The following is a 24260-nucleotide window of genomic DNA, read 5'->3' as shown; positions in this document are numbered from 1 at the left end:
TTAGCATAGAACAGAGAAGAAGAAAACTTTATTTTAACCCTTTATAAATTGCTTCTCAGTGTCATCAAGAGCAAATCTGAGAAAGAAGGTAAACTCTTTCAAGTATCCATCATTTTTTAGGGATACAGAGTCAGCACAGGTATAAGCATTTATGGGAGGATTTTAGTTATTTTTTGTTTAAGAAAATAAAACTGTTCTTGACTTCATAGTACAGAGACACTTGCCAAAGGCTTTTGGAAAACTGTGTAAGCTTTGCTTATTAAGTCTCCTTTATCTACAGTTTTATTACTTCTTTCAGAGAGCTATCAGGTTTCTTAAAAAAAAAACTCTAATCTGATCCTGTAAGATCTCCTGTGAAGAAACACTAAGTGGACAACACAGGCTTATCACCAAGAGTTAGGTCAAAACCTAGGTAATAACTTTTATGTGTCACGCAAGTGTCAGGAGGGTTTAAATATTTTCTTCGGGCATGGAGAATTCTTGCAAGTAGACACAAGAGACGAGCAAGGAAAAAGAAATCCCAGGAGGAGCAACAGCTCTGTTCTCACAAAGCTCCAGAAGAATGAGGCCAATGCAGCTCTTATCAATTAGTCTAGTGCTTGCAGGGGTCCAAACTGCAATTTCACTCTGCCAATAACTCCACACAGTAGCAACGCTCTATAGGCGTAAAGAAAATTTGAACCAAAGTCTACAAGCCTCAGGAGAGCTTGCGAGGGCCAAAAGAACAGGGACATCCAGCTGCAGGCAGCACTGCAGCGACTGTACGTACAGTACCTCTACAGTTAGCTTTTATTTGTTTTCCACGGAGTCCTCATTCCTCTGCTGCCAGCAACGTAGCAACCGCCCCCGATCCTCCAGCCGCAGGGCGGGAACCGGCAGCAACCGCTTTGGCTTTCTGCGGAGCGCCGAGGGAAGGCACAGCCCAGCACTGGCCGCACCGCGGCTCACCCCTCCGCGACGGGGACCGGCGCGCTCAGCTACGGGCGGGCGCGACAGCACGTCCCGCCTCTGCGGCCTCCCTAGGCGGCAGGACCGGCATCCGCCCCGGCCCCTCGACCGGGTCTCGCCGCGACCCCACGAGCGCAGCCCCGGCCGCTGCCCCGCCCCCAGACACAGCCTGCGACCGCGGCCCGAGGCTGCGGGCCAGCGGCGCGGCGCGGCGCGGCACCACTCACCCGCCCGGCGCGCCGCCGCCGCCTGTGGCCGCAGCCGCCCGCCGCGGCACGGTGCTTCCGGCCCCGCCCCGCCCCCGGCAGCGCGGCGCACGTGAGCCCAGCCCGCGCTCCGCGGGGGAGGGCGGCGGGCGTGTGCCCGTGTGGCCGCGCGCGCCTGGGGGACTCCTGCCAGCGGCGTTCGGGCGGGGGAGAGGTGCTGGGGCGAGCGAGTGCTCTGTGGAGCGGGCCCGCAGGGCGGCGGCAGAAGGAGCGTTCCGGTACGACCGGGCGCAATCGCGATAGCGGGACTCCGGCGGTTTTTGCCGAGTTCCGGCTCTGGCCAGAGCCGGGAGGTAGTTTATTTTGTAGCCGAGCCGCTGCTGCGGGCTGGGGGCAGCAGGCGGCGAGGCAGAGCGCCCGCCCGCCCGCGTGTCCCCGCCGCCCCGGCCAGGGCTGCCGCCCGTTCCCCCCCGGCGCGGCGGCGGCTCCTGTTCAGCTGAGCGCGCGTAAAGTTACATTTTTTGTTCCACCTGTGAACCGTTTGACTTTGGTTGTTGGCCTTGCTGAAGTGAGTATTTAGGGATTTCTTGTTTATTAACTGATTTTTTTCCCTCACAGCCCGCGTGTACTCTTCGAGCGCGAGCGCTGCCGAAGCGGCCTCTTCTCTCCCCGGCTCAGCCCCGCCGCGGGGCGGGGGAGGAGCCGCGGTGTCTTCGGGGGGCTCCGAGGGAAGCTGAGGGTGAAAGACAGCCATGCTCAGGTATCGGCAACGTTAACTCCTGGCTCACTGCGACTGTCCAGTATTGACGTTGGTAGGACTGGACTCTAGCACAGGCGGACGTAAAGCAGTGCTAGAGGGAAGTACGCTGTCCAGGAAAACTTTCAGGTGCGAGGTCCCTCCGGTATGAGGCATTAGTGACGCAGTGCAATGCTGTGCTACGTGGGTCTTATACGTGATCTTGTAAGGAAGACTGCAAATGTGTTGCAGGATCACGTTTATGTATTCGTACAATAATTGTTTCTTAAGGTATATGGACATACAGTGGCCCATTGGAAAAGTTAAGTTGAGCCAGATGAAGGAGGCAAGTATGGGGAGCACAGAATGTAAGACACCTCCTTTTGCAACAAACCCTACAGTGGTAAACAGTGGCTGAAACTTGGCAAACAAATTTAGCAGTGGCTCATGTACTTAGTGCCTGAAGAAAACGGAAGCACACTAAGGAGCTCATAGAAATTTTTAAGATGTCGTCTATAGCTTTTTCTTTGCATTTTATGTATATTCTTATCTTATAGAAGGGGAGAATGATCCCAGAGTATTTCAGAAATTCACGTTCTATTTCTGTTTGCTGAGTGGGGGGGAGGAATCTACGATGAAAGCAAGAAGTGGTACTCCAAAGGGGTACTCTCTCAGAGAGCAAGAATGAAACTCACTGCTCTCTACTTCCAGCATGACAACAATCTGACAACTCCATAGAGAGATCTTAAGTAAAAGCTGGGTGGGCAGCCTAATTCACATCGCTACTAACTGTCCTTTATTAACTTTTTGTAACTCTGCTCCTACTTTGTAATCCAAAATTGCATCTTTCACTCGGACAGTGTAAAAATAGACTTACTGCCTCAAAACAGGACACATTGGAAAGATGGTTCCAGGTAGAATGCTGGCAGCAGAGAAATTATGCAGCATTGTCTCTGCCCTTTGACATGGCGTATAAATACCCCATTCTGTATATCTGACATATGAGTCTGCCTTGTGTGTGACGTTGTCGTACTGTTGCCTGATAATTGCAACACTACATTTAAGTTCAGACAGTGGGGAAAAACATAACATGACAAAGTAGACACCGAAATAAACTGTCATTGGAAACTGCAGACTCTAAACCCCCATCCATGTGGTATGGCATGGCTAGAATTGAACATGTCTTAAGTCAGGGTAGACTAGGTTACGGACAAGGCTCTTTCCAGCTCCATTTCCTGCAATGAGGAAATGTCAGAGGAGCCAAATGTGTGCTAGAAAACATGACATGTTGGAGGTCAGGGATATGACAGAGAATTACAATAGTAAGGTGATGCATTCTTATAGCACTTCCACGTATTTGCAGCTCATAGAATAAGAAGAATCTCTATAGTCACCTAATTGAATTATCTCAATAATGCGGAAAACAGAGATGCCAGATCCTTTTCATTCAAACCACATCCTGACACACTTGGCAATGTGACATCTGGCAAGCTTCTCCAACTAACCCTTTGTTCAATTCAGTTACTGTCACCTCTAAATTAATTTCCCGGATTCCACAAATTAGGAGCATGAGAGGACATGTGACATACGCTACAAATGTGTTTTGCTAAAAGCTTTGCAACTGTGCAAACAGTTTGCAACAGTTGAGAAGCCACGTCTATCTAAAATCAAAGCTTGTTGCTGTACTGGTACCATCAGCCATATATAACACTAGAATGCACATGTTCAGACTGGCTTTCATGAGCTGCCCCAGAATCAGAAGCAATGGAAGCAGCAGACACTTGCACGGAATTCTTTCCAAGCTGTGTGAGCCGGCAAAGGCAGGACACAGGAACAACCACAAAACCACGGATGAAATGCAAAGAGTACATTTATTTTCGTTACCTCACCAACCGGGGGATCCCCGAAGCAGTACCCGGGCAGAGGCACACGAGCGGGGACGCAGGCACTGCAGAGCTCAGTCCATGCTGGAGGATCACCTGCTGCTTTCACCTGTTTATCAAGGATTCATGCAGGCGTAGTTTACCATTGTGCTTTGATCTTTCCCGTAGCAGGGCAGGAATCTCAAGCATGTTTGATAGGGTGCCTCTAAGTCTATCCCAGGCCTTTGTTATCTAAACACAGATGTTCTACTTGTCCAACCAACACACAAGGCCAAACAACAATTAGTATGATACATGTGTTTTTCTACACCCCAGCTACAAGTCACTTGAGCGTGCTTACAATCCTCCTTGCCACTCTTCTGTTATTTTCCCACACAAGCTAATAAACCATGCAAACAATCAGAAAGTTAAATATGTGAAGTTACCCTGTAATCTACATGTTTTAGATGGGTCGTGGTTTTGTTTTATTCAGGTTATCTCCTTTGATATCCTGACTAATTAGAGGTTTTTCAGTTTATTTTTGCACTCTTCTGTTTAAGTTTGTAATGAGGAAGAGCAACAAAGTTGCTATAGACAGTATATGTACAAAAGCAACAAATACCTTTTGTTAAAGGTAGGCCAGATTTCTCCGATTTTCTTGCCCATTACCGATTCCGCTGGAGTACTTGACATTAGATGGGGCAGATTCTTCCATCATCTGAAGAATTTAAGATAAGTAATAAATCCTTTGCTAAAAAAATATGTCATCCAACAACTTCATGGAATGATTGAGCAGATTTCCTTAGCCTGTGTGATGCAGTGGGGCAGACTAGATGATCAGAAGATCACCTTCAACTTCAAAAACAATAAATCTACATTCTGGTCCCAGAGACTGAGTCAGAGGTAAGGTATTGCAGTAAGCTTCAGTCCTATAATGCATCTACAAATTCTTCCTAAAATAATTGTTTTTTTTCTTTAGGACTGTTCACAACTCTGATGTGCCACCTAGAATTTCAGTGGCTATCATTATCAGTCCAGTTCCTAGCTGGAGCCACAAGAGAATGTGTCTTATCTAGGAAAAAACATATTCGGGCCTGTTTCTTCAATAAAAAAAGAAGATCAGGAAGGAAGCTGTCTTGACAAACAACTAAAATTAAATTATATTTCAGAGGATGTGACATTTACAATTACTTTGCTTTGTGTAACAGTATTGCTAAGGTAAACGGTGATTAAAACACGGAAATTTCAATTGAATATCTGTATTTGAAAAGACATAGAAAAATAAGAGTCAAAAACTGTCACAGAGGCATGGTTGTCATGTAACGACGACAGGTTAAAGGTGACTGGCAGACATGTCTACTCATAAAATAACGATTCAGGCTGCCTGGGAGGGCTCCTGTATTTTAAATGTTCAGTTAGTTCCATGTGGAAAAATCAGGTGCTTCTCCAACAGGAAGATGACTGAATGCAGCTCCAAAATGCTTGGATTGAACGTTGCTCCTCTCTCCATACTCCTTGGTTTAGAAAGCACTCTTGGTTTCTGGGAACATGGAATGTTCATTTTAACGTCCCCCTTCTCATTCCTTATTAATGCAACATCTCTTGATCCCTCCATCTCTCAACTGTTTCACTGCAGTGAGGTTCACAGATGGTGCATATGGAGAATAGGGACACGAGAGGATGCAGGACAGAAATTAGTCATGTGGCTTAATCCAAGAACAGAAGGCACATAGATAGGCACAGTATAAGAACCTGAGGAGAAAAGTCTATGGTCTGGATCATATTCTGAATGTATCAATTCACTCACTGAACTTGTAAGTACAGGCCCCGTCCATCTGACTTTTCAAAAGCAGAGAATACTGGACATTATTAGAATCAACAAAAAATAGCCAGCCAGGTCATCTCTATAACTTCTTTCCAAATTCAGTGCCACCTTGAATGGGAAAAAGATGTCAAATGGGAGTTTCCAGTGCATTTGAGGCTGGCCTCGTGGAGGTTCTGGCCATTCCGTCATGTCAGTGAAGGTAACGACAGTTGTCAAAGGTACCGTGCTTGTGCTTAGGAACTGTAACAAGAAGGAAAGCACAAAGAGTTTAGCAAGCTTAATATAAAAGATGCATCTCCTCGATTTGCTAATGGAGACCCACTGTAGATGACTGGCAAGCAAGATGTCTTTAGGATGGTAGGCGTTAAGAGTTCCAGATATATTTTTTTAGTGGAGTAACTTCTCTTTCCCAAAATTGATACTTAGCAGGTAAATTGAGGGTACCAGTCTCAGGAAAGATCAGTAGCTACTGTGCATCATATGTTACAGATCTCCAGAATGGAAGGCAGTGATTCCTGAATAGAGGAAGCCGCCTATTCAGAAGAAAGACATATCAGCTAGTTCGTAATAAGAACAGAAGCAAAGCTAGCTTTATTTTTTATAAAATTATATATTTTATGTAAGATAAGATCACCTGGCCCTTTGAACAGGTGATTGCTGCCAGAAACAGACAGGACTGCCACAAGATTTGATCCTTTCAATAAAATATCAATAAAACAAAGCAGGGACCCAATACAACAATGAATTTATTTCTCACATTTTAGGATATTGTTTCAGAAAGGAGACAGATTGGTAGGTAAGTTGGTAAAGATGGAACAAGGGACTGAACTTCTAAGGCCTCAGTTCCTTTCTGTTCCAACAGAATGCTGCAAGACAACTAATACACTTGCTCCTTGAGTTATGTGGAGTTTCATGGCTAGCTTGGGTAAGACCATGCCGCTGCCAAAAGAGCAGCCTCGCTCCCTGCCCCGGCTTCCCAGCTCTGCATTCTAACCTCAAGAGAGGGAATCTACTAGAGCATGCCTTCTGTGCTTGTACTGGTTTAAGCCAATCTGTAAAATCACCACCTCATTCACTTCCCTGGAAACAATCTGGAAGACTGCCTTTAGAGCAAAGTTGTGCAGGAAGCACTTGAAAAAGCTCCAAAACAGAATTCATGACCCTTAAGAGAAAAATACCGAGACTCCTGTTGGGGAATTTTTGTGGTACCTCTCGAGGCAAATTAAAGACACATTTGTGCTTAAATACAAAAGAAAACTGTAATGAACAATGCATTGGTCAGAGTCCTACTGCAATACATGGTTCTACATGGAGTCTGCAAAGATGCGTCACAAGCAGATTCCTTATATACACTTGCACCAGCACCAATCCTGAGAGCGTCAGCATGGGGCACCTCAGCCTGGCTGTGGGTCCATCACGCAGCCCAGCTCTGCTGCCCAAAGGTGGCCTCTGAGCTTGGGCCCCTGAGCGTTCCCATTCCAGGATGGCTACAAGACAATGCTGAGGCTGTTTCTTATCTCATCACCAAGGGAAACTTCACACCCTTGCAAGGAGTCTGTCTCTGGCATTCCTGCTTCCAGCCAGTTTAACCCCTTCTTGCAGTTGGGCCTTCTTGCCCTCCATGCTAGATCATTCCTCGGTCACAAATTACCACTGCTGAGTAGTTACAGTTAGAATTTCCCCTTCACTCCTGATGGATATAAGTTCTCCTATCAATGAGTAAACACAGTAGGCACAATCGCCTTCGTCAACAAGAAGCTTCAAAGTGATTCTCGCTTTGTGTCTGGACCTTCAGAATCTGCCTTAAAATGGGAGAGATTAGTGGGGAAAAAACCCTATACACAACCCCTCCTCAACAGCTGGGAGAAAGCAGCCACAAGCAACTTCCAGCATGCTCCTGTATAGCTCTACATCATTTAAGACTGTCTTGTATTTTCAGGAAGTCCAAATACAACTGTGACCAGATATTGTGGATGGGTGTAGAAAATAGGATGTCCTTCCCAGGTTCTGTGTTTTCTGGTCAGTCACTAAGGCAACTCTCCAGTGACACAGTATGGTCTAAAGGAAAAGGTTTTCACTAAAGAATGGATAGTTCTTGGACTGCGAATCTGTAGGCTAAAACTGGGAAGTGACATAATTTAAAAGTAAAGCAATATACGGCACGCATTGGTGATCTCACCGGTATGCTTACAAATGGCTGCAATTCTTAACTGCTGGGTATGGTACTGACTGGTACCCTTGCTAAGATGCCTTTACTAACAACCCTAATTTGTGGATTGCCACTGATGAAGTTGGTACTGATTTTAATGGTGTGTTTTTTTCTTGCTGCCAGAAACTTGCTTTCTTATCATTGCTTGCTATCTTACCATTTGCTTGCTGATTACTTACAGCTCTAAAGTAATTAGCATCAGTTGCTCAAGCAGATGAAATCTGAATCTCATAGTTCCTGATTGGCTAATCCTTACTGAGGGATAGGCACCCTAGATTTTTACTAGGAATGCAAGTCTCCCTCCTCAGACAGAAGTTTTGTTAATGGAGCCATGTAACAGCTCAGATTTAGAAAATATCTTCGTGGGGCAGGGGTGTCAGTTTGCCTCAGGGCAACATGTGTTTTACAAGGTGAACATTTTCCTATCATGTTCTTTTCACGTATGTTGCAAAAAGGGAGGACGAAGAGATACCATGAGACACATCCAAACAAGTGATGTAAAATCTCATTTAGACTGAGTCTGAAGTTCGAAGAGTAGTAACAGATCAGACAGACACTTGCCATGTTATACCTTACTGCCATGAGAATGCCATGGGCAGTCAGCTGCTCCCCCTAAAGCCCTTGCAGAGAAGAAGTATAAGCCTTGAAATATATGTGCTGCCCAAAAGACTTTGTGATGTCGGGAATCCAGCCTTGCCCCAAAATGGGATCCACTGAGACACACTTGAAAAAGACTATTCATTCTCTTTTGCGGACCTGTTAGCTTCACCTTCCTGCTGACATCATAGAATCATAGAATAGTTTGGGTTGGAAGGGACCTTTAAAGGTCATCTAGTCCAACACCCCTGCAATGAGCAGGGGCATCTTCAACTAGATCAGGTTGCTCAGAGCCCCCTCCAACCTGACCTTGAATGTTTCCATCATGTAATCTTCTCTTAGAAACCTGCTTTCTGGCCTACAGCCTTTCCCCCTAATTCTTCAAATGCCAGCCGCATTAGCCTCTTCCTCAGCTAGCTGTGGTGATTTCAGAATCCCTAGAGGAATACAAATATCTTCTTGCACAGATTATCAGCATGCTGTGGAGTCTGTGAAATATAAATCAACTCAAATTCCGTATCGAGGCTTTAAGAGACAACTAGATAAACATGTAGTTATTGAATGTTTGTAACTACAACTTTATACCGAGCATAACTAAAAGTTTAAAGTTTGAGTCCTTAAGTGGCAGAAGGTGGTTTGAAGTTGGAAAGAAGGTACCTTTTCCAGTTGTACAACTGATTCAGGACAGTACTGGTAAGACCATAAAACTACCTTCCTCTGTGGAGCTGTTAAATACAATCTCTTGCCATTGCAGCCAGACCACTGCTAAAGTTCAGTAAATCTCAACTCAGTAATAACAACGCTATTTGATTCCTTGGATCTTAAATAACCTGTGAATCCCATTTAATTACCTCTGTGTGTGAGGGAGGGGTTTTAAGTTCCATACCTTCAGGGGGTGACACTGATAAAAGTAGCGTGCACCCAGTATTTGAGCTTGTGGGTTGGACAGGAGGCCCACCTTAGTCCACAATATCTGTATCTCCAGCGTCACAGGAACCATGCAACAGGAAGTGCAATTCACAGCCTGAAAATAAAATATACCCTAAACATTTTAATATAGCATTTTCAAAGTGGAAAAGGACCATTATGGTCAAAGTCTAGTATTTCGGATAGCATAGGTCACAGAACTTGAATCAGTCACTTCAGCAGTAACCCCATAACTTCTGGTCAGGTCAACCACCCATTTTAGAGCTATATCCATCTTGTTGTCATCTCATTTCCAAACAGAATTTGTCTGAACTCTACCATTTGGATTTTGCATTCTCCTAGGCCATCTCCTGACAGATTTATAATTATTAAAATCGAATTTCCCTCCTCCATAAGTACTCCGATCGCAAACTTTTACCCTTATTAGGTAATATGTAAATATCCCTAGAAACTGGAAAATCAGAAAGGATGATAATAATAAAAGCATCAAATGGGCTGCCTTTCTCCTCAGAAATTTTAGCTGCCCGGAGGAAAAGGACCTGGGGGTGCTGGTCGACAGCCAGCTGAACATGAGCCGGCCGTGTGCCCAGGTGGCCAAGAAGGCCAACGGCATCCTGGCCTGTATTAGGAATAGTGTGGCCAGCAGGAGCAGGGAGGTGATCGTGCCCCTGTACTGGGCACTGGTGAGGCCGCACCTCGAATACTGTGTTCAGTTTTGGGCCCCTCACTACAAGAAGGACATGGAGGTGCTGGAGCGTGTCCAGAGGAGGGCAACGAAGCTGGTGAAGGGCCTGGAGCACAAGTCTGATGGGGAGCGGCTGAGGGAACTGGGGGTGTTTAGCCTGGAGAAGAGGAGGCTGAGGGGAGACCTCATCGCACTCTACAACTACCTGAAAGGAGGTTGTAGTGAGGTGGGGGTCGGTCTCTTCTCCCAAGGAACAGCAATAGGACGAGAGGAAATGGCCTCAAGTTGCGCCAAGGGAGGTTTAGATTGGACATTAGGAGAAATTTCTTTACTGAAAGAGTGATCAGGCCTTGGAACAGGCTGCCCAGGGAAGTGGTGGAGTCACCATCCCTGGAAGTATTTAAAAGACGTGTAGATGAGGCCTTTAGGGACATGGTTTAGTGGACATGGTGTGTTGCGTTGACAGTTGGACACAATGATCTTAGAGGTCTTTTCCAACCTGTATGATTCTATGATTCTATGATTCTAATAGGAAGTAACCAGGTAGTATTAGTTCTAGAAGGCTGTCAGAAAACTAGGTAATGCAACACAGGATTCAGTATTAAACTCTTTTTGCCCATTTAAATAACAGGAACAGGATTCAAGAGATATTAAATCTGTCAGGGTCTTTTTTATTTTGTTTACTAAGTATCCTAATAATATGAACGATAATAAAAATGACTGCTTACAGGCATTAAGACCCCTGAGAGTCAGTAGATCATCACACAAAGAAAGTAAGAAAAGGTTCTTTTTTTCCCATGCTTCCCCAAGGCAATACAAAGATATGAAAGGAAAAATATTCACAGCTGGTCTTTTTGCATTCATATTACCTGCACACTGCAGTTCTGAATCAGAATGGTCGTCCACTCTTCTGCCTGGGTTGAATGAGCACTGCCAGTTATAGCAAGGTCTTCTGCTCTGTTCATCCCCTGAAGCGCCTTGTATAACTTCTGCTGGATGTAACTACAATTACTTTCTTCCAGTACTGTGGATAGGCTGGAAATGAGAAAATAACAGATTTGACAAAGTGATTTCCAGGACAGAAAAAAACCACTATCAACATCCTTCCTTCAGAATGAGTATTTCTTCTGCTCTTGTAATGAGTCAACAGAATCATTACGGAAGTATTGGTATTAAATGGATGCAGTTTCAATCCTCTCTGCAATGGGAAGGGAGAAGAAGAACATGGCAGGGTAACACACAATATGGAAAACTGACAGCTCTTTAGACATCATATCACATCCGTGGTTGTACACCTGCCCTGTCACCAACAAAAGAATGATCCAAATCATCAAAACAATCACTTTTTTAGGTTCCATTATAATTCACTCCTCAAATACAAACTCTACTCTTGCCCAAGACATGTTGCCAGACTACAGCCTCAAAATGCCCCAGAAGACCTTCACAATGTTCAGATTGTTCTAGAGGTCCACCATCTCTCTGATATTCAAGTCCTCTTAGGAGTATATGAAAGATCGGCAGAGACCCATTGGTGACCTCGGGGAAGGACCTAGGCTCCACAGCAGTGCGTGAGAGACTACGGAAAAACATGCTAAGTGAGTCCACACCTTTCAAATGTGTCAGGAAGGGTGACTGCAGAGTGTGTTGCTACCTGAGCTTGCAGCCTGTCCTCATATTTCTTCCAAATTGTACTGTGTGTCTGAGGAACTGTGAGCAACTTCCATCACCTTTGCTCCGTAAAATGCTCATCTGACAGACTGCACGTCAAGAAGCCAAACAAAAGCATAAACAGACAATACAGGACACCCAACTTGTATTTAACAATCCTCTCACCCCACATTCATCCTTATCCCTGTCACAGGACTACAATTCAGTCATGACCAAAAGGCCTGCTGATGGCTGCAATGTAATACTGAGGTATGCCCTCACAGGTAAACGTAGAATCTCAAAAGTCCAGACAGTAGAGTACCAGAAGGCAATAAACCCAGTGATAAATAAAACTTGACAGCAGGAAAAGGATACATGCTGCATGGCACCACTGTTTGCAACCAACAGTGGTGCTCCAGTGATATAGCTGGGGTTTCCACTTCTAGGCAACGTATGAGAAAGAGTCCTGGTCTACAAAGAGGCAAAGGGAAGAAAGAAAAGAAAAGGAAAGCATTAGCTCCAACGAGATCCATTCATCTCAGAAGATCAAATTCACATTCTCAAAAATGTAAATGTAATCCATTTTTTGAATGACTGAATATTATGCGCTACTATAACCTCCATTATTTGCTTCCAAATCCTCTTTCTTACCTGGCAAGTTCATCTGCAGTCCAGGAGGTAAAAAACTAAATGTCAGTATCCTGAAATGTGGATACTACCAGGACAATTCTTGAGACAATGAATTCCTATTGCTCGGCATTTGTCTCTAAGGAAGTGAACATATCAGTCTGGGCAATTCTACAGATGATCTACAGAAGAAACCCTGCCTTGACTCTGATTCTGAGTGGCAGATTCCACTTCTAAATTGTTTTATGGGGAGAGCCTCTGGGGATAACTTCAGCAAAGTTGCACTGCACACTTATCAACCCCTGAGGTCACCACTTATACGACTTTACATTGCCTCTATGGGACAAGGTTTATATGAACGTCAGCACACACTAGTATTTCCCAGATTTCCACGCCCTCCAAAGTAACTCTTTTTCCCACTGCCCGGGCAAAGTTAAATAAGTACCTGGAATAAATTTAACAACTTTGTTCACAAACACTGAACTCCTCAGATACAGCACCAGCTCCAACCCTTTCCTTCACAAGACCATGCTGGTGACCCTGATCTCATCCCTTCCCCTTCTCCCCCCCTAAAAACAAAAACCCAAACCAAATCAAAACAGCAGCAAAAAATAGTCAGATAAAAATAATCAGCCCCTCCAAACTCGTGCAGTGCAAGACTGCATGCTTGCACTGAGCCTGAATTTTTCTACTAACATGGTTTACTTGAGACCAGAGCAGTGTCCCCTCCTTCCTTCGACCACCAGCTGTGTCCCAGGGTTCTGGTACTACCATACCACAGTGACATTGCTCTAATCTTTTCACATCTCGTCTGTGAACTACAGACTACAAACTTGGTAAGAGCCCAGGGAGGATGAGGGCACTGACCCAGAAGTGCAAAGTGAAGTGCTGCTGCAGAGAGGATCCCGAGTTCCCAGAGATGTTGCTCACTCTGAACCGGACAGAAACACTCTGAATCCCACGTGTGCCACTGAATTCTATCTCATAGATCACCTGAAAGTCCAATTCAGAGACGAATCAGAGGCAGAGTCAGGTAATAGGGCAATGATTCTAAGCTAGTGTTGGGCTGCCCAAAGGAAAGAAGATTCAGATACCTCAGAAACAACATTGTTACATGTGTTGTCTTCCATGTGGGGAGCTCCAGGTGGTGCGACTGCGGTGACCTTTACCTGGAGACAGTAAGCATATTAACAATCAGCAATTGTTTAAAAGGAGTGTGCCTTTCTTACTCTTTTCCACTGCTTTTCCATCAAAGTCAGATTTACCTTCCTGCTGTTGCTGTGATCTGAGGGCACATCACCCTGCTCCAGATTCCCAATTTTTTCTAAGAAAATGAGCTACCTCCCTACTCCAGCCCTATCTATGCCCATTCATTTAAAAGTATATCTTTCCTTATATCCCTATTTTTTTCTATAATGCCACACTTTTGTCCAAAAAATCTTGTCTCAGACACAGAACATTCCCATTCTCCCAAGTTCCCAACCCATGGGCATTACTCTGAATGCCTAAGATTCCAGATATGTTTTATTTCACAAGCAGAAATTATTTTCATTGGCAATAGAGACTGACCTTCATGGACGGCATAATGGTGTCATTAATTGGGACCTGGGGAAAACAAACAAACCAACATAAAACACCAAAAAACCCAACCAATTTTCTGGGTTTGCAAGTGCCTAAAGTCATGAAACCATCACTATATAGAGCCTACATATTATATTGATAAAAATTAACTTGTTTATTCCAGATGTATAAAACATAATCAATTTGGCCTGTTTAGGACACTGGTTGACAGAGTCCCTTGGGAGGCAGTCCTGAAGGGCAAAGGAGCCCAGGAAGGCTGGACATTCTTCAAGAAGGAATTCTTAAAGGCACAGGAGCAGGACATCCCCATGAGCCAAAAGACGAGCCAGTGGAGAAGATGACCAGCCTGGCTGAACAGAGAGCTTTGGCTCTGGGAACTCAGGAAAAAAAGGAGAGTTTATGACCTTTGGAAGAAGGAGCAGGCAACTCAGGAGGACTACAAGGATGTCTGAAGTTATGCAGGGAGAAAATTAGAAGGGCCAAAACCCAACTAGAACTTAACCTGGCTACTACCGTGAAAGACAATAAAAAAATGTTTCTATAAATACTCTAGCAACAAAAGCAGGGCTAAGGAGAATCTCCATCCTTTATTGGATGTGGGGGGAAACATAGTGACAAAGGATGAGGAAAAGGCTGAGGTTCTTAATGCCTTCTTTGCCTCAGTCTTCAATAGTAAGACCACTTGTACCCAGCCCCCTGAGCTGGAAGACAGGGACGGGGAGCAGAATGAAGCCCCCATAATCCAAGGGGAAATGGTTAGCGACCTGCTACACCACTTAGACACACACAAGTCTACGGGGCCAGATGGGATCCACCCAAAGGTACTGAGGGAGCTGGCGGAAGCGCTCACCAAGCCACGGTCCATCCTTTATCAGCAGTCCTGGCTAACTGGGGAGATCCCAGTTGTCTGGAGGTTAACAAATGTGACGCCCATCTACAAGAAGGGCCAGAAGGAGGATCCGGGGAACTACAGGCCTGTCAGCCTGACCTCAGTGCCAGGGAAGGTTATGGAGCAGATCATCTTGAGTGCCATCATGTGGCACATGCAGGACAACCAGGTGATCAGGCCCAGTCAGCATGGGTTTATGAAAGGCAGGTCCTGCCTGATTAACCTGATCTCCTTCTATGACAAGGTGACCTGCTTAGTGGATGAGGGAAAGGCTGTGGATGTTGTCTACCTAGATTTTTGTACAGCCTTTGACACCATTTCCCACAGCATTCTCCTGGAGACACTGGCTGCTCGTGGCTTGGATGGGCGTTCTCTTTGCTCAGTAAAAAACTGGCTGGATGGCTGGGTCCAAAGAGTTGTGGTGAATGGAGTTCACTCCAACTGGTGACCGGTCACAAGTGGTGTTCCCCAGGGCTCAGTATTGGGGCCAGTTCTGCTTAGTATCCTTATCAATGATCTGGATGGGGGGATCGAGTGCACCCTCCGTAAGTTTGCAGGTGACACCAAGTTGGGTGGGAGTGTTGATCTGCTGGAGGGCAGGAAGGCTCTGCAGAAGGACCTGGACAGGCTGGATCGATGGGCCGAGACCAATTGTATGAGGTTCAGCAAGGCTCAGTGCCAGGTCCTGCACTTGGGCCACAACAACCCCATGCAACGCTACAGGCTTGGGGAAAAGTGGCTGGAGCTGGAAAGCTGCCCGAGGAAAAGGACCTGGGGGTGCTGGTTGACAGCGGCTGAACATGAGCCGGCAGTGTGCTCAGGTGGCCAAGAAGGCCAACAGCATCCTGGCTTGTATCAGAACTAGTGTAGCCAGCAGGACTAGGGGTGAGGCCACACCTCGAATACTGTGTTCAGTTTTGAGGCCCTCACTACAAGAAAGATACTGAGGTGCTGGAGTACATCCAAAGAGCAACGAAACTGGTGAAGAGTCTAGAGTCTGATGAGGAGCGGCTGAGGAAACTGGGGTGGTTTAGCCTGGAGAAAAGGAGGCTCAGGGGAGACCTTATCGCTCTCTACAACTACCTGAAAGGAGGTTGTAGCCAGGTAGGGGTTGGTCTCTTCTCGCAAGTAACAAGCGATAGGACAAGAGGAAATGGCCTCAAGTTGCGCCAGGGGAGGTTTAGCTTGGATATTAGGAAAAATTTCTTCACTGAAAGGGTTGTCAAGCCTTGGAATGGGTTGCTCAGGGAGGTAGTGGAGTCTCCATCCCTGGGGGTATTTAAAAGACGTGTAGATGTGGCACTTAGGGACATGGTTTAGTGGTGGACTTGGCAGTGTTAGGTTTACGGCTGGACTCCATGATCTTAAGGGTCTTTTCCAACCTAAACGATTCTATGATTCTATGATTCTCTTCTATGATTTAGATTTCCAATATAAGGGGAAACTGAGTCATTAGCCTTAATAAGGTGTTAATATTTATACTGCTGTTTTATCTTGGAACACCAGAGAAACTCTAGAAGGCGAGAGGGGAGATATTTTAACGTTAACATTCAGTAAGACCAGCATGATGAACCCAGAACAATAAATCAGTTATTTTGAAATTATTGTCAGGATAAATAATGGAGAAACTGATATGGAATTCAATCTATGAATGTAAATAAAGCTAATATTGATAACTGCCTTTCAGTATGATTTTAGAGATAACATATCGGGTAAAACAACTCCTCATTCTTTACTAAGAACATGCATTGCTTGGTTGATCAAGTTGATGTAACAGAGAAATACTTTGATAAACAGTCTGTTTAAAATGCGAGAGACTTCTAGTTAAACCATCAAACTATGAAGTATCAGTGAAGTACCTGTTAAATGCATTAAGAATTTGTAATAACTGAAATGTATTGGAAAGTAGTTTGAATTGAGGGATTATCACTGATCATGACATTTTTAACAGGATTTCCAGCAAGAAGGCCTTAACAATCGGGAGATCAGGGATGACATACCAGATGACCTTTAGGTTTCCAGTTAGCTGAAGTTGCAATGGAAGGCAATGGAAAGTCAAGCAAATAAGATGCTGAGCAAAAGGAAGAAATATGACATGCACCTTTAGCACAGTGAAGTCACGGTAGTAGGAGGCAGCATCTAGGGCAGGGTCAGTAATGCAGCTCTTGCTCAAGTTGGCAAAAATCCTAGTACAGCTTGTGCTTTTACTGTCCAGGAAGCCTGAGTTAAGACATGACAACAGATAAAACAGAAACAAACCACCCTAAGAAATTCTTCCCCCTTTACTAACCAGCAGGATTTCCATCAACACAGAGGCCACTGGCTCCCATTTTTACTGGCTGTCTAAGCGTGCTCAGTACAGATGATGAATCAAAGTAGATTAAGATTGGATCACCAGCCTGAAAAGACAATTTGGAGAAATCACAGACAAAGTGACTGTGGAATACTAAGGCCAAGTGCAAGGTGATGACATCATCAGGGCACAGAGGCAAATTTATACTTCTCCTTAGTGCACACCCAGTTTTGTCTAAAGGATTGCCCAATCTTTTAAATACAAGAAAACTAATCAGAAACTTTTTATACAATAAGGAATGAAAACAACTGAGAGATTATATGGATTATAGGTAGAAAAATAAGAATCTCTCAATCTGTTCTCATTAGATCTCATTACAGACAGCTTTAGTAAAAGTATATCTGCAAACTGATTGCTATTTTTTTCAACTCACCCGGTAAAAGGCAGAGAATGATGGCTGGACTTGTGACGGTGCTAAGAAAGAGTGTCTGCCATACTTCTCCAAGAATTTCAAAAAATCAGATTCTTTGATATCCTGTGGCTGTTGGAAATAGTTCAGCTTTGCTAAAGGTTGAAAAGACAAAAAAAAAATCCGCCAATATAAAATTACTACAAAAGATAGATCTAAGAAAAAGTAAATATTGTGCCAATATTTTTAAAAGGAACAACTTCAGTAATTATAAGCTAGATAGTGCCTTATATTAATTAACCCATAGTAACACTGCTAACAAGCTAATATGAGCTATGAACAGGATGATATAATGAGTACTAGTTTGTACTCTTTCATGGGAAACAGGTGTTCAGACACAACCGTGACTTTCCAAAAAGCATGAAAATTCCTTAAGATAACTATCTTAATATGTGCTCTAATTTCTGTAAGATGCTCAAATTAGACACACATAACATTTTAATAACAAAACACTACCAATATGTGAGTTCACTAAAAGCAACATTAAATGCATTCAAAATAATTAAGGTTGGTAAAACTCAAAAGTATGAGTAGGGAATAGGCATCCTAAAAAAACCAGACTTTCTATTGGTATCCCATAGTGATGCCCTCGTCACCCAGTGGTATTTAGTATGGTTACAATGTTATAATGTATTAAACTATTACTGCTAAAACACTAAGTCATAAAATGGCAAATTATTACGGATATACTATGTAGACTCATCCTAATGGACTTGTTAGAACAATAAACTTTTTAATACATCCAAATAAAACGTCTTACAAGGTTTGAGGACTACAGATCATACCGACAACAGGAGTGAGTGGCAGCATCCTCGATTACAGTAGTGCCAAAAAGAATTTAGGTAGTCTAGTAGGTTTTGGGGGGGGGAGTGAAAAAAAGAAAAAAAAAAAGAACTTAAGCTCTCAATGTAATTCTGCTGTTCAAGGGCAGAGCAGATCCTCAGATGTACAGAGCAGGAAGCAGAAATAAAAGCTTTTTTACATCCAAATACAGCATTAGTCAAGCAGTCAACTAAATCTGTTAAGGAGATAAAGGCCGAAGGAGTATTAAGCTCCTACAAGGTTCGCAAAAGTAGGTGCACAAAGCAGCTTTCTCATTATTCACTTGAGGGTATAATCATCAGACTGAAAAAGAAAACATTGGTAGTTGTGCTACCCACAACCATTTCTTTTCTTTGGAATGCAGTTCTTTATGTACTCTTCAATTATCAAAGCTGAATACTTGCTAATGCAGATTAACAACATTACATAATGCAAAATACACCTGAAAACTGGAAGAAAAGGCTTTCTGCAGCAAAACTTAAGGTATTCAAATGGCTTAAGTTTTCAGGAAAAAGATGTATGTAACTTGTTCATAGTGTAGTTTGCTTAAGAAAGCACGCTAGCTACTAAAGGCTTTTAATCTTGTAGCAACAGGCAAAAAAGAATTTCAGACAATTTAATTTGTCTGAAACCAGACAAATTTAAAAAAAAAAAAACATAACAGGAGTCAAGCTCATGGATAATGATTCTTGTAACTTTAAAATGCACACATATTAGTTCTTCCACTGATTTAGAAGCAGAAATAGCAGCAATATTCTCCTCACACCTGCAAAGACTACAGACAAAGTTGTTATCTTGAGGAGCTAGTATGTGAAACAGGAATGCTTTTAAAAGTACTTTAAGTATTTTGAAAATACTCAGTATTTCCAACTGTCCCTGAGAAATGATCTCTTCCTCTTAATGAATTAATTGTCAGTTGGATCAGGAAGACTGCCTGACTCAGCTAGCTACATGATCACTAGACAGAAGGAACTGTTAGGGATGTGTGAGCCATCACACTGCTCCATTTAGTATCAATACAGTCTAAAATCAGTTTAAGACATACATGAAACTCCACCCTTAGCACAAGACAGTGAAAAGGCAGTAGCGGGGGGGGAAAAATTGCAAAAGGAAGAAAGGGCCACAGAGGGCACAAAAGAAAGAGAAGATTGGGTGTGATGAGCTGTTGAGGTTAGAGGAATGCCAGAGTTGTGAATAGCTGTCAGATGGAGAACAACAGTATGAAAAAGCAGAAAAGTAAAGCAATTGAAGGATGGCAATAGTCAGAAAAATAGGCAAGAAAGAGGAGTGGGTGAAGCAAAGGTTGTTTTACACTTCAGGAAAGACACCTGAAACAAGAGTACTGCAGTCAAGAAAGAATAGAAAGAGGACAATCATGGAAAGAGCCATTAGTGACAAGCAGAGGAAGAAAAAACCTGCATCTTTTAGAAGTATCATAAAGAAGTATTAGTAAAACTTGAACACTACTCTGGTATCTGCTAGCAACGGTTTCAATGAGGTGAAGTCAACTTGTGCATCACAATCTTTTTGTTACTGGTCACAGTAATTCATTAGGTCCAGAGCCTGTTCCCACTTGCCCTCTTCCAGGAGGCCCTCTGAAGCAGGCTTGATTATATTTCTGGCAGTGGTAGGTCATATCACCATCCATCCTGGAAAGGCTTCTTCCACAAGCAGTTGATGAGAACATATGTGTTTCTGTATTTCCTTGGGGAAGGCCAAAGGGGAGAAGGCTGTTTCTACCAGAAAACTTTATCATCCTTTAGGTGATCCCAAATAAAGTCTTTCCCAGACGTTCTTTCAACAACAAGCACAGAAAAGGAAAAGGCCATGTAAGCAGTGAATTCTGTTGTTCCCAGGTGTACTACACCTAACGTACACATGCAATCAAATGTTTAGGGCTTGTTCAGTGGGCCTAACCATGTGATAGATATGGGGCCCAAATATTAAATGGCCAGAAAAATATGGTGCCATCAATCTGGACATAGATGATCCTTCCTTTGGATGAGATTACAAATTCAGAATCCTTCTAATCCTATTTTTAGGATACTATGAGTGGTGTGGGAAAAGGATAAAATTTAGCTGCTTCCAAGTTACAGGCTAGAATACCCAGGAGCCTGATGGCACTTTCAGCTGTGGTTAAACCTTCATCAAAATTCATCTTTACTCTGAGACCTACTTGAAAATTGGAATGGGTGAAGTTCTAGCACTACTATCTATCATACTATGTACTATGAGGCTCTCATTGTTTCTTTGCTCTTCCCTGTATGCAAAACATTCAGGCAACATCTGTAAAGAGCTGAAAGCAGGACTAGATAATAGGAAGCTCACTCTGTTTTGACTAGTTGTTGGACCAGTTAATCTCCTGAGCCTCTCCCAAGCTAAAATGCTCTGTGATTTAGGTCAGAAGTAGATGGGACTGTGGGTCAAAACTCCCAGGCAAAAGACTCAAAAGAGAAATCTGTAAGTGTTCAAATGTGAGACCCTAGTGAATTGCAATGAATGCCAGGGAGTTGGACATCAAATCAGTCAAACAAAGTACAATGTGGAAAGCAGAAAGAGAAAAAAGCATTAATGGCATATCCTACGAGGGTATATGACTACTAGAGAAAAATCATTGTCAGAAGGGAAGAAAGTATGAAAAAAAGCATATGAAATAAAGAATCCAAGATACAATATGAAATCACTTTCTGAAAAGGATAATAGTGGTATATTTCAAACATCAACCCGTATTTGCTGTTCTAAGTGTAGCAAACTAAGGAAGGTATCTCAGATACAGAAGCAATTGATAAAGGCTGATTTGTGTTTAGCCAGAGACCTTACCCTTAAACTGAGTGCAATGATTTTTTTTTTGTTTGTCTTTGATGATGGGACCCTGATTCACTATGGTCTCTCTGGAACTGTAACAGCCCAAATAATTAGTAACAATTATAACATGTAAGTTTAAAAAAAGATTCCCTTAGCAGAGGCAATCTATGAATTAAATGTGTGGAAAGAAAGGTTACTTACAGTCATCCAGCTGCACACAGAACAGCAGATCACGTCCACCAGGGACAGCCACGGTCTCAGTAGGATACGGGGTGTTACTTCTGAACATGAGTGATTTTTCCACACACACTTGACTCACAGACCTGCAAAGACAAGCCCCCCTCCCCCTCAGCAAACTGTTAAAGACGCTGTTCTTGCATAATTTCATATTTTACATTACTAAATGCCAGCAACGGAACACAGTATTACTTTTCATCAGCTTGTCTGTACATTTATTGTACAGTTATTGTACAATTTGCATTGATAATCAATTATTGAAAGCCTATCTGCTCATTGTAGTAACTTTGTGGATACTCTCTATTTGTATATTTAGAAATCACTCTGAAATTGCCTGGAACAAAAAGTGGTAAAGAAATTCAGTGTCTGTGTATTACAGATCCTCTCGGTCCTCCTCACAACTGCAATCTGCAAAAACAGGGTTCATCCACAGATTTTACTCTCCAAATAACTGAAACTGTCTTCTTCACTGACCACATCTCACAGTTTGTAATTGCTTTACTGTCGCCCAATTGTATATTAAAGTTCTTTTTTCCTAAGATAAGACTTCCTAGTTCCCACCGCCAATAGCGTCCCACAGAGTAACCAAGCCCTTGCTTTACCTAGGCCATTAGAACGTTGGCCATGGGAAGCCTTTCCGAGCCCTCGACTCAGAACCAGGCTGTCCCCCGTGCCCGAGAGGCGTAGCGAACACGACAGCGAAACGAACGAGGCCGAACCGCGGTTCCTGCCGGGTGCCCGGGCCCTGTCTCTCGGCCCGCCTTGGCCTACGCGCGGCAGCGCCCGGGGCGGCGCCAGCAGCGGTGGGAGCCCGTCCCCTGCCCACCTGCTGCCGCCGGAGAGGCGGGACGAGTCGGCGGCGTCGGGGTCGCGCAGGCCGCAGGCGCCGGGCGGCGAGTGGCGGGCGGCGCGGGCTGCCCGCGGGGCGCGGCGGCGGAGCGGAGGAGCAGGACCGCCGCGGCGTGGCCCGGCGGCGGCGATCTGGGCGCCGGCCCGGACCGCGCGGGCAGCGGGGGCTCGGCGCGAGGCCGCTTCCTCGATTCGGGGAGCCGCCCGATGCGTGGCCCCTGCGGCGAGCTCAGCGGCGGCGGCTCCAGGCGGGGTGCCGGGGCTACAGGCGGCCAGCCGCGCTAGCAGCAGGGCCAGCAGCAACCCCGGGGCCCCGCACATGGCGTCACCTCGTCGCTAAGAAACGCGGCCCACCGCCCCTCCGGTCGAGCGGGGAGGCGAGGCGCCTGCGCGGCCGGCGCCTGCGCCCGCCTCCGGGCTGGGGGCCTCCGGGCTGGGGGCCTCCGGGCTGGGGGCGTCTGGCGGGGCGCCCGCCTGGGCTGGCCGGGCTCCCCTTAGCTGCGCTCGGCTCGTTCCGCGCGGCTCTCGGCGGAAGGGCTGGAGGTGGCCCGAGGCGCCTGCTGGGAAGCCGGGGAGGTGTCTGCTGTGGGGACCCTGCGGGGGAGGAGCGCGAGCGGCGGCGGGGCCCCTCGGAGGCGGTGGCCTTCCCGCCGGCAGCTGCCGCCTCTCTCTCAGCTGGGCCGGACGTGGCCCCTCGGAGGCGGTGGCCTTCCCGCCGGCAGCTGGCCGCCTCTCTCTCAGCTGGGCCGGACGTGGCCCCAGGTACTAGCCGTCAGCAGCAGCAGCAGGAAGTCCCGGAGACTCAATTTCTAGTTCTCCTTTTTTTCGTTATGGAAAGGTCGACAACGAAATAAGCTCACGATCAGATTGTGCCAGTCAGTATTGATGTTGCCGTCGATTCCGCTGGGTTGCGGAGTTGCCCCACAAAATCCTGTGATTTGTCTCCGGTGTTCAAAGCCGAGAACAAGCCCTTTAGCGTGGCTGCGGTGAAAGTACTGGCGAAGGTGCCCCGTTTCGGAGCTGGGGGAGGCAGCGGGCTGGTCGTCCTGAGCTTTCTGCTCTGGGGCCTTAGTAGTCCCTGTCTTGCAGCGTGTCTCCTAAACGGCGGCGGCTTAACTCTTGCTTTGGGTTTCCTGGCAGCTCTGGACACTGCATCAGTCTCCAGAGGCACTGTACGTGAAAGCATGTGCTTTTTCTTAGCATACTAGCTCACAGCAGTATGGCATGGCGCTGCCTCTGCAAACTCATCCCAGCAAAGGATGTAGAGAAGCAACGATGTAAAGAGGTATCTGTTAGGAAGTAGACGAGTAATGGTACAGCTCTGTAATGCTAACCACATGCACATACATCTTCGAATGTTAAATGGCATGCTTACTGTATACTTAATGCTTTAAAGATGTTGTTTCATAGCAAACCTTGGTATAATTTCTCTGGTAGAATTTAATATTCTGCTATAGTTATACAGTGCTTAATTTGTTTGGTTTTGCTTTTCTAAAGTAGCATGTTTAAAAGTTAATTTCAGATAACTGTAGATACTATATGTTAAAAGATACTAGAAATTATCAAATGTTAATGTATTCATGTTGTGGCATAACGATTGCCTTAGAGCAGTTGTGTGTAACAATCAACATGAGATATCCTATTCTGCTGTCATTTACATCATAGAAATTGAGCAAGTCACTAATCTCTTTTTTACGTTACATTACAGTGCATCTTTTGGTCTGCAGAGCTGCCTAGAGAAACACAGTATTTCAGTAATTCTAGACTTTTTATTACAAGCATTTCTGTATGGTGGTTCAGATGGGAGAAGATTCTTAATTTTGACATCATGAAAATTCTTCTCAAACAAATCCCAGAGCTTAGTTAAAACCACACACAGCTAATTCCTGGACGAGTTTGGCTTGTAAAGTTACTTTTTTTTAATTTAAAGTATTTTTGGAGGTACCTTTTGTGAGGTTCTTTTTCATGCAATAGTTAGTTAAAGTCTGAAACTCGCTGGCACAATATAATATAGATAACAAAAGTCTGCATGCGTTCAAAGAGTCG

At 44.8% G+C, this 24260-nt stretch overlaps 2 protein-coding genes across 3 annotated transcripts in view; both read right to left on the bottom strand.

The window, feature by feature from the left end:
* The window catches only part of ALDH18A1 (aldehyde dehydrogenase 18 family member A1), a 45350-nt gene extending 44116 nt beyond the window's left edge, over positions 1–1234 (bottom strand). The window contains exon 1 of the mRNA XM_075155341.1: positions 1176–1234. The gene's annotated coding sequence lies outside the window, so the exon portion shown is untranslated. The remainder of the gene's footprint in view (positions 1–1175) is intronic.
* Positions 1235–3742: 2508 nt separating this feature from the next.
* Positions 3743–22535, bottom strand: TCTN3 (tectonic family member 3). Of its 2 annotated transcripts, XM_075155328.1 has the most exons (13): positions 22192–22535; positions 21330–21451; positions 17466–17596; positions 17030–17138; positions 16841–16959; positions 13839–13874; positions 13364–13438; positions 13137–13262; positions 12018–12113; positions 11647–11744; positions 10865–11030; positions 9270–9407; positions 3743–5817 (listed from the first exon to the last, which is right to left on the bottom strand). In XM_075155328.1, exons 1-13 carry the CDS (start codon positions 22533–22535, stop codon positions 5596–5598), a joined length of 1782 nt encoding a protein of 593 aa, XP_075011429.1. In that variant the 3' UTR covers positions 3743–5595. The 2 variants fall into 2 exon arrangements, with proteins under 2 accessions (XP_075011429.1, XP_075011431.1); XM_075155330.1 differs by lacking the exons at positions 16841–16959; positions 17466–17596; positions 21330–21451; positions 22192–22535 and having other exon boundaries at positions 17030–17125.
* Positions 22536–24260: the final 1725 nt, after the last annotated feature.

Source organism: Calonectris borealis, chromosome 7 (genome assembly GCF_964195595.1).
Source record: "Calonectris borealis chromosome 7, bCalBor7.hap1.2, whole genome shotgun sequence".
Lineage (NCBI taxonomy): Eukaryota > Metazoa > Chordata > Aves > Procellariiformes > Procellariidae > Calonectris > Calonectris borealis.
This window is presented reverse-complemented; position numbering and strand designations above follow the sequence as displayed.

What these genes read in the sequence shown, in the direction of transcription:
- TCTN3 (XM_075155328.1), bottom strand. Translation starts at nt 22,535, where the DNA reads ATGTGCGGGGCCCCGGGGTTGCTGCTGGCCCTGCTGCTAGCGCGGCTG. An exon ending in CTGTGTGCAGCTGGATGACT is followed by an intron (nt 17,597 to 21,329) that starts GTAAGTAACCTT and finishes TTCAACCTTTAG; the next exon opens with CAAAGCTGAACTATTTCCAA. An exon ending in TTCAGAACTGCAGTGTGCAG is followed by an intron (nt 9,408 to 10,864) that starts GTAATATGAATG and finishes TTTTATTTTCAG; the next exon opens with GCTGTGAATTGCACTTCCTG.